Raw genomic sequence first — 16,024 nt, 5'->3', positions numbered from 1 at the left:
TCACTGACAATTGTGGAAGACGGAAATGCATTCAAAGGGTCCTCATTTTTGTTCCCATTGTATCCCCTCCCTTGGGACCGTGCTTAGAATGACACGGAGGATCAGTACTTTTCACGTTATTTTTTTGGTTAGCGACTTTCAGTTCAAAACAAAAATAAAACTTTACACATAGAGCCTGATGTGAGATCTGCTCTGGTTGGTGGGATGCAGGGTGGCGCTCTGCTCTGGGAGGGCTCCGGACATCAGGATGATAAAATTCACCAGCCAAGACCTAGCTCTCACGTGATGATCTCCACACAGAGCCTGGGGACTATGGCACTTTGGCCCTTCCTGCCTCGAGGTTCTCAAGCCTATTCCCAAGCTTGTTTGCACATTACAATCACCCAGGATCTTTAAAAACACCGAAGGCTGGCTACACCCCAGACCCATTAAATTACAAGCTCTGGGGTGGAGCAGGCATCACTAATTTCTGAAGCTCCCCAGGTGACTCCAATGGGCAGACAAGTTGGCAAACCTCTGATTTAACCTCCTCTAGCCTCATGAGTAAAACACTATGGCACGCTCAGGACTGTCTGAGGTTAAATAGGAATCAGGGGGCTTCCCTGGTGGCGCAGTGGTTGAGAATCTGCCTGCTAATGCAGGGGACACGGGTTCAAGCCCTGGTCTGGGAAGATCCCACATGCCGCGGAGCAACTAAGCCCGTGCGCCACAACTACTGAGCCTGCGCGTCTGGAGCCTGTGCTCCGCAACAAGAGAGGCCGCGATAGTGAGAGGCCCATGCACCGCGATGAAGAGTGGCCCCCGTTCGCCGCAACTAGAGGAAGCCCTCGCACAGAAACGAAGACCCAACACAGCCAAAAATAAATAATAAATAAATAAATAAAAATTAAAAAAAAAAACAAAGCAATGAGCAAGCATCCTTGAGTATATGTATTAAAAAAAAAAGAGAAAAGGAATCAGGTTTGAAAACAGCCTAGGCTCACAAGGATCACACAAAGGTCTATATAATAATAATAAGATAGCTGATACTTACATGCCTATGACTGATTTGCCCCCTTGACAGACAGGAGGCCCAGAGAGGTTTACCAAGTTGCCCTAGGTCACACAGCTAGTAGGAGGCAGAGCCCAAATTCTAACCCAGGTGCTCTGGCTCCAGGGCCCGCACTCCCTCTCTATGCCATGTTCCCCTCAGGGGTGGGGAAAGAGAAGATAAACAAGCAACAAACATCACAATCAGAACTACAGTCTTCCAACGCAGGAAAAAAAAAAGAGGATTGTCAACAATCAAAATTACACCCAGAAGTAATATAATGTCAAAATGATCCAGGGGAGAGTGGAAAGAGGGTGGGAAACAGGTGAAATAAGGCCAGCCAGCAGTTAATCATTACTAAAGATGGGCAGTGGGGTTATGATACTGTTCTCCCTACATTTGTTCGGTTTAAGGAAATTTGCCATCATATAATAAAATGTTTAAAATACCTACACCCGATACTTAGAAACACATTTTCAGGACCTCCCTGGTGATCCAGTGGTTAAGAATCCATGCTTCCAATGCAAGGGGTACAGGTTCGATCCCTAGTCAGGGAACTAAGATCCCGCATGCTGTGCTGTGCAGCCCAAAAATAAACAACAAGAAAAGAAACACATTTCCTATTCTACAGGCATTGCTATGATGTCATTTAGCCGAGTTCTCCTCTGTCCAAATATTAGAAGTATGTCCACTTGAGCAAACTGTCCTCTTCCTTTTTTAAACAGTCCTCCAGACCAGCAGCACCGTTTCATCACCTGGGTTGGGCAAAGCAGCCCCGGCCTCACATCGTGATGTTATTCCTGTCCTTTTCCTCTGTCCTCACCACCACGGCCACTGCCTGGGGCCTCCGACACGAGGGAGGCTCACAAGCGTTACAGACAGGCCCCCACTCCTCCCACTCGAGCCACTTTAATCCAACCATCAGCAGCTGTGAGTAACCTGACATGGCAGGGAGAAGACTGCTCTCCATTTGCCGCTGATAAAAGGTGGCGTCTGTTGGTGCCTCTGTGGCTGCAAATTACACATGGTGTCCATTAGATAGGTGAGCTTGATTTACGGCAATCTTACATTTTCTCAAATTCACCTTTTATTTATTTTTATTCTTTTCCATTATGGTTTATTATAGGATATGGAATATATTATATATTGAATATAGTTCCCTGTGCTATACAGTAGGACCTTGTTGCTTATCTATTTTATATATAGTAGTGTGTATCTGCTAATCCTAACCCCACCCCCTTGCCCCTTTGGTAACCACTGTTTTCTATGTCTGTGAGTCTGTTTGCGTTTCGTAAATAAGTTCATTTGTATCATATTTTATTTTTATTTTTTTATTATTTTTTATCAGTTTTATTTTTATTTATTTTTTTAACATCTTTATTGGAGTATAATTGCTTTACAATGGTTAGTTTCTGCTTTATAACAAAGTGAATCAGTTATACATATACATATGTTCCCATATCTCTTCCCTCTTGCGTCTCCCTCCCTCCCACCCTCCCTATCCCACCCCTCTAGGTGGTCACAAAGCACCGAGCTGATCTCCCTGTGCTATGCTATGCGGCTGCTTCCCACTAGCTATCTATTTTACGTTTGGTAGTGTATATATGTCCATGCCACTCTCTCACTTTGTCACAGCTCACCCTTCCCCCTACCCATATCCTCAAGTCCATTCTCTAGTAGGTCTGTGTCTTTATTCCCATCTTGCCCCTAGGTTCTTCATGACCTTTTTTTTTTTTCTTAGATTCCATATATGTGTGTTAGCATACGGTATTTGTTTTTCTCTTTCTGACTTACTTCACTCTGTATGACAGACTCTAGGTCCATCCACCTCACTACAAATAACTCAATTTCGTTTCTTTTTATGGCTGAGTAATATTCCATTGTATATATGTGCCACATCTTCTTTATCCATTCATCTGTTGATGGACACTTAGGTTGCTTCCATGTCCTGGCTATTGTAATCATATTTTAGACTCCACATATAAGTGATATCAAATGATATTTGTCTTTCTCTGTCTGACTCACTTCACTCAGTATGATAATCTCTAGGTCCATTCATGTTGCTGCAAATGGCTTTATCAAATGCACCTTTGAAATTTTTAGATCTTTTATTGTTTTAAATCATGGATAAGAAAGCACTGACCGTATTATTATTACCAGTCATAAGCAGTGATGCAGCAAGCAGGGACCCATGGCATCTGGTCCAGAACAGGGAAGGCCCATCAGCCACATGGAAGGGCTCCTCAAACTCAATATGAACCAAAAGACAGGAAAATCCCACTTCTCTTCCACACCAAGTTTTGGAGATAATCAACCTATTTAATAAGACTCCTTCAAAACCCTCATCTCAGTCTGTAATTCCCTACTGTTTGTGTACCTAGAAGCTCCTTCTACATAGAAGGGGCTTATGAATCCCTGACATTTAGCATCATTGACTGATACATAACAGACTCTGAACAATATTTGTGGGTTGAGTGGAAGTCTCAGACTCTGTGAAGTCAGTCCCAAGAAGGAAGGGAGTTCTCACCACAAGGGGGTGCCGCAGTTCCCCATGCGCGTTAGTATTTTTACCAGACACTGAAAACAATGCCATCTTCTTCCTCCTCCACAGAAGACTCAAGTGGACTAAGATTCCTGAATCTGTCATAATTAAAAATGAGTTGGCTGCTAATGTCATCAAGAAAGGAGACCTGGATAACCACAGCACAACGATCAAATCCGGAAAATTTAATGTTGATACAATTATCTAACTACAACCCATATTCAAATCTCCCCCATTACCCCAGTGTTGCCTTTATGGCAACCAGGATCCAGCCCAGGATCCTGCACTGCACTTAGTGGTCAGGTCTCTCTAGACTTCTTCTTTAGCCTTTCAATATCTTCTATGACACTGACATTTTTCAAGTGTGGACCAGTTGTTTTGTACCAATGTCTCTTCCTTTGGGCTTGTCTGACATTTCCTCACAATTAAATTCAGATAAAATAAGAAAATTTTAAAAGTATCACTTTCCTGTTCTATCTTACTTTCAACAGTTAATTTAATTTAATTCAGGTCACTCTTACCAGCCATGGACCAACCCACAGAGAAGGCAGTAGAAGCACTGGGTAAACAGAAGCCAGAGGAAGAGACGTAACTTCTGTGCATTTGTCTGTGTTACACACCAAAAAAGTCTAATGCACCCAACTGGGAGAAACAAGGCCAAGAGGCAGGTAAAAATCCTAGCTAAAATCTACAGGTTTTTTTTTTTTTTTTTGGCTGCGTCGGGTCTTAGTTGCGGCACATGGGATCTTTCACTGCAGCGTGGGTTCTTTGTTGCGGCTCACGGGCTTCTTTCTAGTTACGGTGTGCAGGTTTTCTCTCTCTAGTTGTGGTGCGTGGGCTCCAGGGAACTTGGGCTCTGTAGTTTGTGGCAGGCAGGTTCTCTCATTGAGGCGTGAGCTCAGTAGCTGTGGCACGTGGGCTTAGTTGCCCCCGGCATGTGGGATCTTAGTTCCCCAACCAGGGATCGAACCCACATCCCCTGCATTGGAAGGCAGATTCTTTACCACTGGACCACCAGGGAAGTCCCTCAAATCTACAGTTTTGAATCAAGGATTGGAGAAGTCTCAATCCTATATAATGATTGGTGTAAACAGTCAATCCTAACCAACTGATTAGCAAATTGATTACTGGCAAATAGGATTGAGTTGGAACAACTAGTTAACAATTATTTTTGAAAACTAAAAGTAATTACATAACAATTTGACAGGCTACATTAAAAGCATAGATGAATAAAAGAACTAACTATGAAAGAATAAAACCTATATACAGACTAGCATACATATGAAAATTTTTTTTCTGGAAGGATACATAGGAACTGCTAACAGTGACTCTCTTTGGGAAGAGGGAATAGGTGGGAAATTACAATCTTAATTCTATTTTATACCTTGTCATACTGTTTGAATTTTCTTACCTGTGACTATATTGCTCTTGTAAATATCAACCTGGGTGATGTTATTATAGGTCATTTTGTTTTCTTCCTTTTACTATTTGTGATACCTCTCCTCTTCAAAATTATTGTTTCTCCCCCCCTAAAAAAATTTTTTTAAATGGATTGTCAATAGAATGCTACGCAGCTATGAAGATGTACGCTGATAGAAGTAAATGAAACAATTATAAAAGAGTATATAACAACTACAGCCGTAAATAGTTTGCCACAAATAGAAAAAAATAATGAAATTTAAATGAAATTAAAAATGGTTTTTGTAAGTCAGAGAAAGACAAATATGATATATCAGCATATATCATACTGCTTATATGTAGAACCTAAAAAAAATGGTACGAATGAACTTATTTACAAAACAGAAATAGAGTCACAGACATAGAAAACAAACTTATGGTTACCATGGGGGAAAGCAGGGGGAGGGATAAATTAGGAGTTTGGGACTGACATATGCACACTACTACATATAAAATAGATAACTAATAAGGACCTACATACATAGCACTGGGAACTCTTCTCAATACTCTGTAATGACGTATATGGGAAAAGAATCTAAAAAAGAGTAGATATATGTATACGTATAACTGATTCACTTTGCTGTACAGCTGAAACTAACACAACACTGTAAATCAACTATACTCCAATAAAAATTTTAAAATAAAGAAATTTTTAAAAAATGGTTTTCTTTTGATTATCTCTCTTTTCCACTGTAATCAGATAATGTCTGTACAATTCCAAATAAAGGAGAAAAAAGCAAAAAAAAAGTGAAAATGTCCTAACTTACAGGCATGCACCTTTCCCCATACGTCCCATCTTACTCAAGACAGCCTGATCTTGCTCAGATGCTCAGAGCTTCCTTTAACAAAGCTGCCAAGGAGAAATGATTCACATTGCCGGTATGTTTGACAAGGGTGGAAGTAAGTTCTGGAGTGGTAGATAAACTTAAATACACTTTTGCAAAGCACCTGCAAACCCAACAATATTACTCTTCTACGAGTCCTATAATATGGGCACTTGGGAATTCCAAAGCCCTTTTTAAAAGAAACAAAAATTTTCACAACACCAATGTGTAAGAGTAGAAAGAGCTTTCTGTTTCAAGAAACAGGAGACCCAAGTTCACGCCTGGGTTCTATATTAGCTGTGTGACCTTGGGGCAGGTAACTTACTCTCTGGGCCTTGGGCTTATTCACCTGAAAGTGGGGATCATTCCAATCAATTTCTAGATTCTCCTTGGAATCTAATGAGGATCCAGATCCTGGCATCTGTGAGTAAAGAAAAGCTGGGTTTCCCTTATAAGAAGAGGTACCAGAGAACTTGCTTTCCCTTATCCCACACCCCCCCCACCCCCATGTAAGAAGGCAGCTGTCTGCAAGCCAGGAAGAGAGCCCTCATCATAGAAAAGTGTTGGTTAAACCTTAATCTTGGACTTTCTAGCCTTCAGAACTGTAAGAAATAAATTCCTGTTGTTTAAAAAACAAAAAAGAAAAGAAAAGCTGGTTTTCTAAGGCCCCACCATGGATGTAACCACCTGCTTCTTGGTACAAATACCCTTGTGTTTTTGTGTTTAACCTCGATAATGCATTACTGGATCACAGCGGGTCAACATGGTCTCCTTGGCTTTACTTTCACTCCAGAGGTTACTGAAACGCTTCAGTCCCACAGAATGGCCTCCTACATAAAATTCCCACCCCACTGAATGTCCACCCCAAGAATGTTAAGGGCAGCAGGGAAGAGTCCACTACAGGAAATTCCAGAAACGGAAAGTGTGCCTGTTAAGACACCCAATGTCCCTTCCCCAGGTGGCCCTCACCAATGGTGGTCTCGCAGAATTTCCCAGCGGCCACCTCATTGGCAATGTTGGCTCCCATCAACACGCTGATGTCAATGCCCATCTTCTCTCGGATGATGTCGGAAATGAGCTTCAGCCCCTCAGGACCCTCGTCTATGCCCTGCAAGGATGTCAGCAAGTTAGGGGAAAACGAACTACCAAGGACAAGAGGCAGGAGATAGTTGCTTTATAGGTCATCTAGATTCAGACTTCCAATGGCATATGCAACTTGAAAAATCTCTCTTATTTACAACAGTAAACAAACATACTGTGTATGTACCATTTAAAGAGTAAAAATAAAATGAAAATGTAACCACTCAGGTTAAGAAAGAGAACATGAAGGACACCACTGAAGTCCCCTGTGTCTCTCCCCAAGTTCATCCTCCTTATTAGTGTTTCCTGGTCCCCGCCAGGGTGAACCCCTATCCTGAATGCTTTATGCCCTGTTCCCTTGCTTTTCTTGATCATTTTGCCACATAAAACTATACCTAAACAGTAAGTTATATCAGTATATTTTTGAAAACCTATAAATGAAACTGTACTGCTCACCTGTGTGCTGTTTTGTGCTATATTATTACTTTGGAGATTCACCCACACGGATGCATGAATGCTCTGGTTCATTCCCATTTACTACTGTGTAGTATTCCACCATTCATTTGTCCATTCTATTGATGACTGACATTGAATTGTCTGCTTTCATAAACATTCACCTGTGAACACTATGGAACACACTGTCTCAAAGAGGGTTCTTCCCCTGGCAGCCTGGGGAAGTTTATGGACTCATTCTCAGACTTGATATGCATAAAGCAAAATACATAAGATTACCCAGGAAGACAATTATATTGAAATATAGTTATTAAATGTTAAAAAAAAACCAAATTTGTGACAAAGTAATATATGTATGTTATTAATGTAATTATAAAAAGATGTCATGGCAGGTCTAATAATTACCATAATTTCCAAGTAGTGATGAGCATAAATGATACTTTGAGATATCTGAAGCCACTGTAACGTGATACGAAAATACCTGTAATTTCTATTGATCACAGGGTCAAGGTCCTGCTAGTACTACTGTCATTGAAACTCTGGCCTGTGGCCTACACTCATAAGCGAAGGAAACGCTTGTTTCAGTTAGAGGTTAAAATAAATAAAAATGCAATTCCGCCCCCACATTTAGGTCCATGAACTCTTGAATTCTATCTGTGGACCACTGTGGGTGGTTTGTGGACTTCTGGTTAAAAACTCTCTCTTTTGAAAGTAAACCCAGGAGTGGGAAGTAAAGATGATTAATTTCCCAGCAAATGCAAACCATGCAAGATTTCCAGAGCTGGTGGTTCTTTCTTTGGGGGACCCCACTCTTGCGCCCCCCGCCCCTGCCCCTGCGAACCCTCTCTAGATAGAAAGCAGCCCCTCCTAAATGTGAGAGGAGCGAGGCTCGTGGAAGGCGTGGTTTTGATTCTCTTCCAGGCATCTTTAAAAAAACAAATCCAAACCAGCCATAACTTCCCTTCAGCTCCTTATCTCCGAGAGGTGAAAGAGGAAAGGAAGTTCCCAGTAACCGGCGCGCAGCGAGGGCCCGTCACCTTGATGAGGGTGATGCCCAGCGCGTCCTTGGGCACCCTCCCCGTGATCTCTTCGCAGATCCGGTGGATGAACTGGTGGGGGATGACAAACACCAGCAGGTCTGCGTCCTGCACGGCCTCGCTGAGGTTCGCAACAGCAACCTGCGAGGGCGAGGGGGACACGGTTACTCCTAGTCGGGGACACGGTTACTCCTAGTCCGAAACACATCTCTCCACGCGCTGACCAGCCATCAGATGCCTCCGCTGTGCAGACTGACAGTCAAATCAGAGCCGTGTTTGCGCCGCCTTCCCCACTCGGGACGTGCAGACGTGCATCTGAGGCCAGCAGGGTCCTGCCTCTGTTGCTTACCAGCTGGGCGAGTGCCATACCCTCTCCCCACCTCGGTCCCCTTCCCTGTAAAAGGCGGTCATAACCAGCCTGTGCGGGTGGTTCTCCGTTGCTCTCCCACCCCTCCCCCCCGCATCCATTTCTACCATTCTTTGCTCCACTCTCTCCCCAGGAGGCTGCACTCTGTGGGCTGTTTCCCCAGGTGCCCTTGCTCTCTGGCTTCCAGGTGGCTTCAGCCCAAGGCGGGCACTGCCGGGAGCTCCAAGGTGGGAGGAGAGACGGGCAGGGTGTTGCTCTGCTCCTGGGGCCACTCCTCCCCGGCTCGCAGGGGTGCTGGCCTGGCTTCCTTCTACAGCTCCACCTCCTGACCTGGTCTGAGGCAGCCCCTCTTCCACGTCTCTAAGCTCTGGTGGGGCCGCTGGAGTGACACTGGTCTGTCCCCTTGCCCTTTCAGGGGTGGCCATGGCTTCCTGCTGCTGCTAATCTCTGGACACTTCACCGAGCCCTTCTGGTTCCCTAGACTCCGCCCATGTCTCTGTCAACAGTCCTACGCTAAGCTCTCCTATGTAAGCACTTTGAGAGCGCTGTTGTGAAGAATAAATGACATAGAACAGAGTCTGGCACCTGGTAGGCACTCAATAAATGTCAGCTATTATGATGATTTCTTCCCTTCAGATGGGTTTTAAAATTTAACATGGGCACATACACACACACACACACCCAGAGGCAGAGGTGAGGCCACCGACTGAGGACACAGGGGCATGTAGTCTCTAGCAGAGACTGCCTGTTGTTGCCCAATGTCTCTTCTCCCCCTTCTTCCTCAGCAAGAGAACCCACAGTTTAGGGTGAGGCTCATAACTGCCAGGAAAGAAGGCTACATCTCTAACCTCCCTTGCAGCTAGGTGCCCTGTGTGACTAAGTGCTGACCAATAAGGTGTAAATGGAAGTGTTGCGTGTGACTTCCAGGAAATGCCTTTGAAGGCCTTTCTTCCTCCTTTTGCCAGAGGGAATGTGAAGAGATGGCTGGAATTCAGGTCGCCATCTTGGACCATGAGGAGGAAAGCAAATGCTGAGATGGCAAAACAGAGTCCCTGACATCGTGATGCCTCATTACGACAAACATGTTTTTTTTTTTTTGAAAAGTATGTAACAGATTTCTTTTTTATTTACAATCAAGTTCTGTTGGGCAACAAAATTAAATAAATAAAAGATGTGATGAATGTCTTTTATATAAGAGAAAAAAAGCGCAAACGTTTACTTTGCTTAGGTCACTGTTATTTTAGGTTTTCTTTTCTTTTTTTCCTTTATTTATTTTTTATTTTTTGGCTGTGCCGCATGGCATGTGGGATCTTAGTCCCCCAACCAGGGATCGAACCCGCGCTCCGTGCAGTGGAAGTGTGGGGGTCTTAACCACTGGACCGCCAGAGAAGTCCCTATTTTAGGTTTTCTGTCATATGTAACTGAACCTAACTGAAACTGACATAGTTCCCATTAAACACTCCCGGTTCCCAAAATGAAGGGAATTGGACACAGAATCTTCCCTGAGGAAGTGCTATCTGCCTCAGGAACATCATTCAGAATGAATAAGCCTCCTAGGAAATCTAGTTTGGGAGTTGTGATGGAGATGCCAACTCCTCGACAAAATTTATTCTCCCCTTTCTCCATAAACACAGAGCTGCAAGCTGGTCACTGGTCACCTAGCTCAGGACTGCATTTCCCAGCAGCCCTTGCAGTTACACAAGGCCAAGGACCAAGTTCTCATCAACAGAATGTGAGACGGAGCAGTGCACACCACTTAAGGCCCAGAGCCCTTAAAACAGTGGTTGCTTCCTCCACACTTGCCCTTCCTACTTTTGTGCTAGTTGACAACCTAGATCTAGGAGATGGCACAGAAATGATGAAGAAAGATGGGACCAAGAACAATGGTGTGAAGCAAAGCTGCCAGACCACTATTATGTGAGAGGGAAATAAATCCCTTTGTCCTTTAAAAGTCACATTGTCTCTCCTTACAGCTTAGTCTAGCCTATTAACTAACTTGTGCAAGAGTTACTCCCTCACTGAAAAAATTCCCCAAGGGAATCTACCTGGCATTATTTCACTCCCTCCTCCCTTTGGCTGGTATGCAAGACCTGTCATTTACCACCCAGCCTTCATTCCCCTTCTTTCTAGCAAAAGTGCCTCTAAATTTCATTTCAAAAGCTACTGCTTCCCCATTTTACCATGCAATTTGGGTGGAATGGGCCCCCCCCCCCCCCGCTCCGTGGATGCTCCTTAAGTTGTTCAAGCCAATGGGCACATAAAACAATGGGAGCCAATGTTTGCTGGAGCTTCTGAGAACAGCTGCTTCCTTATACTTCTGCAACAGCTATTGGGTCTTTCCTTGAAAAGTATGGGATGACAGTGCGAGGTCTGGAACAGCTACAACCATTTTACAAATGTGAGGGGCAGAACCTAGACCTGCCAAGGGGCTCCCATGTGAATGAAGGCAGAGCAGAGAAACAGAGGGCCTCATTGACATCACTTAAGCCACTGTTTCAGGCCACACCTGAAACTGGGCCTACCTGAATTTTTAGTCATATAACCCAAAACATCAGCTTAAGCTGATCTGAATGGCAACATAGTCGTTCCCCATAGAGCAGATCACAACCCAGAGCTTAGCACGTCTCCCTCCTTATTCATACCCCCAAAGGCCGGGGGAAACCTGCATTCCTCTTCAAAGGGGCTTCTTCAGGTTGGCAATCTAGGCTGGATAGCAAGGACTCATCACCAAAACTCTACTTGCCTATTAGTTCCCTGGCACCTGGAGATTTTACCTCCTCCAAAAAAGCAGTTACTTATTCTATTCCATTAGCCCCGATGCCAACATACAATTGCTCTGTTTGTCCCTGATTGGCGAGGCTCATTATGTTCTTACACATTCCCTGTGGTCCCAGCCAGAACCACCAGCCTTTGTAAGACCTCTGACCCCCCACTCCCCCTTGGGTTACTAGCCTTACTTAGGCAGGGACTTCTGCTCTCGAACCCCTTCTCATACAAAGCCTGGCCACCTAAATTTTAATGAAAACCCTCCTTCTCTGGACCTATTGTTTCTCCTCTTCCCCATCCACCTCCACACACACACACACACACACACACACACACACACACACAGACACACACACACCCTTTCCATCTCTTCGGGGCACTTCCCTGACATGGTGAGATAGAAAAGACACCAGAACCAGAGAAAAGATGGAAAAGATGTAAGTTTGGGTCCCATGTTTGCAACTGATCAGCTGTGGGACCTGGACAGATGACTCCTGTTCACTGACCAGTCACCCCGCCTACAGAATGGGGATAAAAATCACCTTTCCTAACAGCTATTTCACAGAGCACTTTCTTTTTTAAAAATTTTTATTTATTTATTTATTTTTGGCTGTGTTGGGTCTTCGTTTCTGTGCGAGGGCTTTCTCCTGTTGCGGCAAGCGGGGGCCACTCTTCATCGCGGTGCGCGGGCCTCTCACTATCGTGGCCTCTCTTGTTGCGGAGCACAAGCTCCAGACGCGCAGGCTCAGTGATTGTAGCTCACGGGCCTAGTTGCTCCGCGGCACGTGGGATCTTCCCAGACCAGGGCTCAAACCCGTGTCCCCTGCATTGGCAGGCAGATTCTCAACCACTGCGCCACCAGGGAAGCCCAGCACTTTCAAATTAATATAAGTAACAGCACTCTGCAGTGATATGAAACAAGTGAAAGAGATTACTCATCAGAAAAATCTACCTGCCTCCTATAAATTCTTAACCTTTAAGGCATCAGCCCATCCCTATGTCCCCTGTTACAAAATATTCCCATGGAAGCTGCCAGCGGGCCCAGGATTTCTTCCTGTCTCTTACATTTCCTTTCTCAACAAATCAAAGAACTGGTGGTTGGTTGGGTGTGACGGGTCTCTGGGACAATATGCCTGGGGGCTCACTCAGCGTGGACTGATGGATGTCCTTCCATTGTCCTTGACCTTGCCCAAGTGCTTAGGGTTTAACCCGCAGAAGCAACCTGTAACCCGAGCTGCATTTGTGTGGTGCACACGGCCCGTGATTCCTGTTACACAGGATCAAAATGAGCTCTCCTCAACGAACACAGTAAATCAAATACCCTCTTTCAGAATTAAAGCTTTAGCTAAGCCTCTATCTTATCTTTTACCCTGAACCAAATCAGGACACTGCTTCGGAAACGCTGACCTATTTCATGGGTCACCTGCCAAAATCTTCTGGAGGGTATCTACCATCAAAGATCCTGAAATGTGCTAGGAAAGACAGCTCAGAAGAAAAGGGCTTGCCTTCCATTGGCAAGGAGGACAGGTAATCAAATCAGAACAAAGGCATCACGGCTGGTCCGCCTGATGCCAGGAATCCAGGGCTCTTGGTCCAAGTTAATAAAGAAACTAATAATAATTAAAATCATTTAAAACAGAGCCAGTAAAGTCTGTGGGCCAAGCCTGAAGGTTCTTTTGTTTCTCCCTGGATTAGCTATCACTGTGCAGTGTGTGGGCATCTTGCCCCACCTCTACCACCAGTTAGCTAACTGGACACCACAGGCAACTCGCCTACATTCTTCAGGGAATAAGCATTTAGGTTAAACACAACAGCATGAGTAATACACAGAGCAAAGTACACAGAGCAAAGTAATACACAGAGCAAAGTACACAGTAGGGGTTCAAAAATATTGTGGTTTCCTCCTGTTATCCTAACCTCAACTTAGGCCAAGATTGTAGGTGAAATTCATATCCTTGGCTCTACACTCAGAAAAATGATCCTCAGGTACAGACAACCTTATCTGATGATTCTTATATAAATATACCAGTGTGGTAAGTGAGGTTGCTTCTGGGGGGAAAAAAGAAAGCTGCTAACCCCCTGAATTCCACAATACTATACGAGTAATATAAACTTATTATGTAGACCAGTGGTGCCCAAACTGTGGTTCCTCAACCAACAGCATCACCATCACCCGGGAAATCCTTAGAAATGCAAATGCCTGGGCTTCCCCTGAGACCCAGTGAATCGGAAACTCCGGGGGTGGATCCAGTGATCCCTGTTAAGCTCTCCAAGTGGTTGTGAGGAACACTTAGGTTTGAGAAGCACCAGTGAAGGTGAATCCTCCAATGAAAATGAAAAAGCTAAACTCAGGCAGGAAAGAGTTAACATTGAAGCTCCTACTGAACTGATGTTCTAATATCCAGAAGCCTTTAAGCCAAAATTAATAGATATACTCGCAACCCTACTACCCAAGTCAGTGGTCATTTTTTTTTTTTTTTTAATTATCTTGGCCTAACCCTCCATCCCACAGGACACCACCGAAAGCACTGAAACAGAACTCTCCAGCCTGGTTCGTTCTCCCTCACCACTTCTGCTGTCCCTGGCACTAAGCCAAACCACAAATAACACCTGGCACTATTCCAGGCACTGAGGACACATCAGTGAATGCAGGCCTATGCAAGGAACCAAATCCAGAGAGTCAGTAACAAAGAAAAATATCTAAATTGGATTTCAAAACTTAAAATTTTTTGTACTTCCCTGGTGGCGCAGTGGTTAAGAATCCGCTTGCCAATGCAGGGGACATGGGTTTGAGCCCTGGTCCGGGAAGATCCCACATACCACGGAGCAACTAAGCCCATGTGCCACAACTACTAAGCCTGGGCTCTAGAGCCCGCAAGCCACAACTACTGAGCCCGCGTGCCACAAGTACTGAAGCCCACGCATCTAGAGCCCATGCTCCGCAACAAGAGAAGCCACCGCAATGAGAGGCCCATGCACCGCAACAAAGAGTAGCCCCCGCTCGCCGCAACTAGAGAAAGCCCACACGCAGCAACGAAGACCCAATGCAGCCACAAATTAATTAAGTTTAAAAATGATATCAAAACTTAAAATTTTTACGCTTCAAAGGATACTATCAAGAAAGTGAAAACTCACAGAATGGGAGAATATACTTCCAAACTATGTAGCTGAAAATGGATTTGTATCTAATAAAGAATCCTTACAACTCAGTAATAAAAAGACAACCCAATTTTTTTAAATGGACAAAAGATCTGAATACACATTTCAGATACATAAGATATACAAATGATATAAAAGATATACAAATGGTATACTGTTTTATATTTTTCAGATATAAAAGATATACAAATGTCCAATAAGCACATGAAAAGATGATCAACATCATTAACCATCAGGCAAATGAAAATCAAAACCACAATGAGATACCATTTCATACCCACTAGGATGGCTGGGATCAAAAAGTTAGATAATAACAAGTGTTGGTGAGGATGTGGAGAAATTGAAACCCTCACACACAGCTGGTGGGAATATGTATAATGGTGCGGCCACTTTGGAAAACAGTCTGGCAGCTGCTCAAAAAGTTAAACAGCTACCCTAAGACCCAGCAACTGTACTCCTAGGTATATACTCAAAAAGAACTGAAAACATGTTCACACAGAACACTTTACACAAATGTTCCCAGCAATATCATTCATAATAGCCAAAAAGTGGGAACAACCAAAATGTCCACCAACTGATGAATGGATAAACAAAATATGGTATACCCATAAAATAAGAGTATTAGCCATAAAAAGGAATGAAGTACTGATACAGGGTACAACGTGGATAACCTTGAAAACATTATGCTAAGTGAAAGAAGCCAGTCACAGAAGATGACATATTGTATGGTGCCATTTACATGAAATGTCCACAACAGACAAATCTAGAGACAGAAAGTAGATTAGTGGTTGATTAGGGCTGGGGACAGGAGGAAATAGGAAGTGACTGCTAAAGGGCATGAGGTTTCTTTTTAAGGTGATGAAATATTCTAAAACTGATTGCAGTGATGGTTGCCCAACTTTGTGAATATACTAAAAACCACTGAATTGTACACTTTAATGGTAAATTGTATGTCTGTGAATTCTATCTCAGTAAAGCTGTTTTTAAAAACAGAGCTGGCAAGGCTTAGAAGGCAAAGATGAGGGTTTCCCTGGTGGTGCAGTGGTTGAGAATCTGCCTGTCAATGCAGGGGACATGGGTTAGAGCCCTGGTCCAGGAAGATCCCACATGCTGTGGAGCAACTAAGCCCATGTGCCACAGCTACCTGAGCCTGCGCTCTAGAGCCCGCGAGCCCCAACTACTGAAGCCCACGCACCGCAACGAGGAGTAGCCCCCATTCACCGCAACTAAAGAAAGCCCGTGCCCAGCAATGAAGACCCAACACAGCCAAAAATAAATAAATAAATAAATAAATAAACTTGGGGAAAA

General features: G+C 44.0%; 1 protein-coding gene across 1 annotated transcript in view; it reads right to left on the bottom strand.

Annotated features, from left to right (window-relative positions):
• The window catches only part of GPD1L (glycerol-3-phosphate dehydrogenase 1 like), a 51,378-nt gene that overhangs the window by 14,614 nt on the left and 20,740 nt on the right, over positions 1–16,024 (bottom strand). Inside the window, exons 3-4 of the mRNA XM_061196462.1 lie at positions 8,425–8,565; positions 6,824–6,962 (exon numbers count right to left, since the gene is read on the bottom strand). Of these exons, the coding sequence (XP_061052445.1) occupies positions 6,824–6,962; positions 8,425–8,565 (280 nt within the window). The remainder of the gene's footprint in view (positions 1–6,823; positions 6,963–8,424; positions 8,566–16,024) is intronic.

This window comes from Eubalaena glacialis, chromosome 7, assembly GCF_028564815.1.
Source record: "Eubalaena glacialis isolate mEubGla1 chromosome 7, mEubGla1.1.hap2.+ XY, whole genome shotgun sequence".
NCBI classification, from domain to species: domain Eukaryota; kingdom Metazoa; phylum Chordata; class Mammalia; order Artiodactyla; family Balaenidae; genus Eubalaena; species Eubalaena glacialis.
The sequence above is the reverse complement of the archived record's forward strand: the minus strand, read 5'-3'. Positions and strand labels throughout refer to the sequence as shown.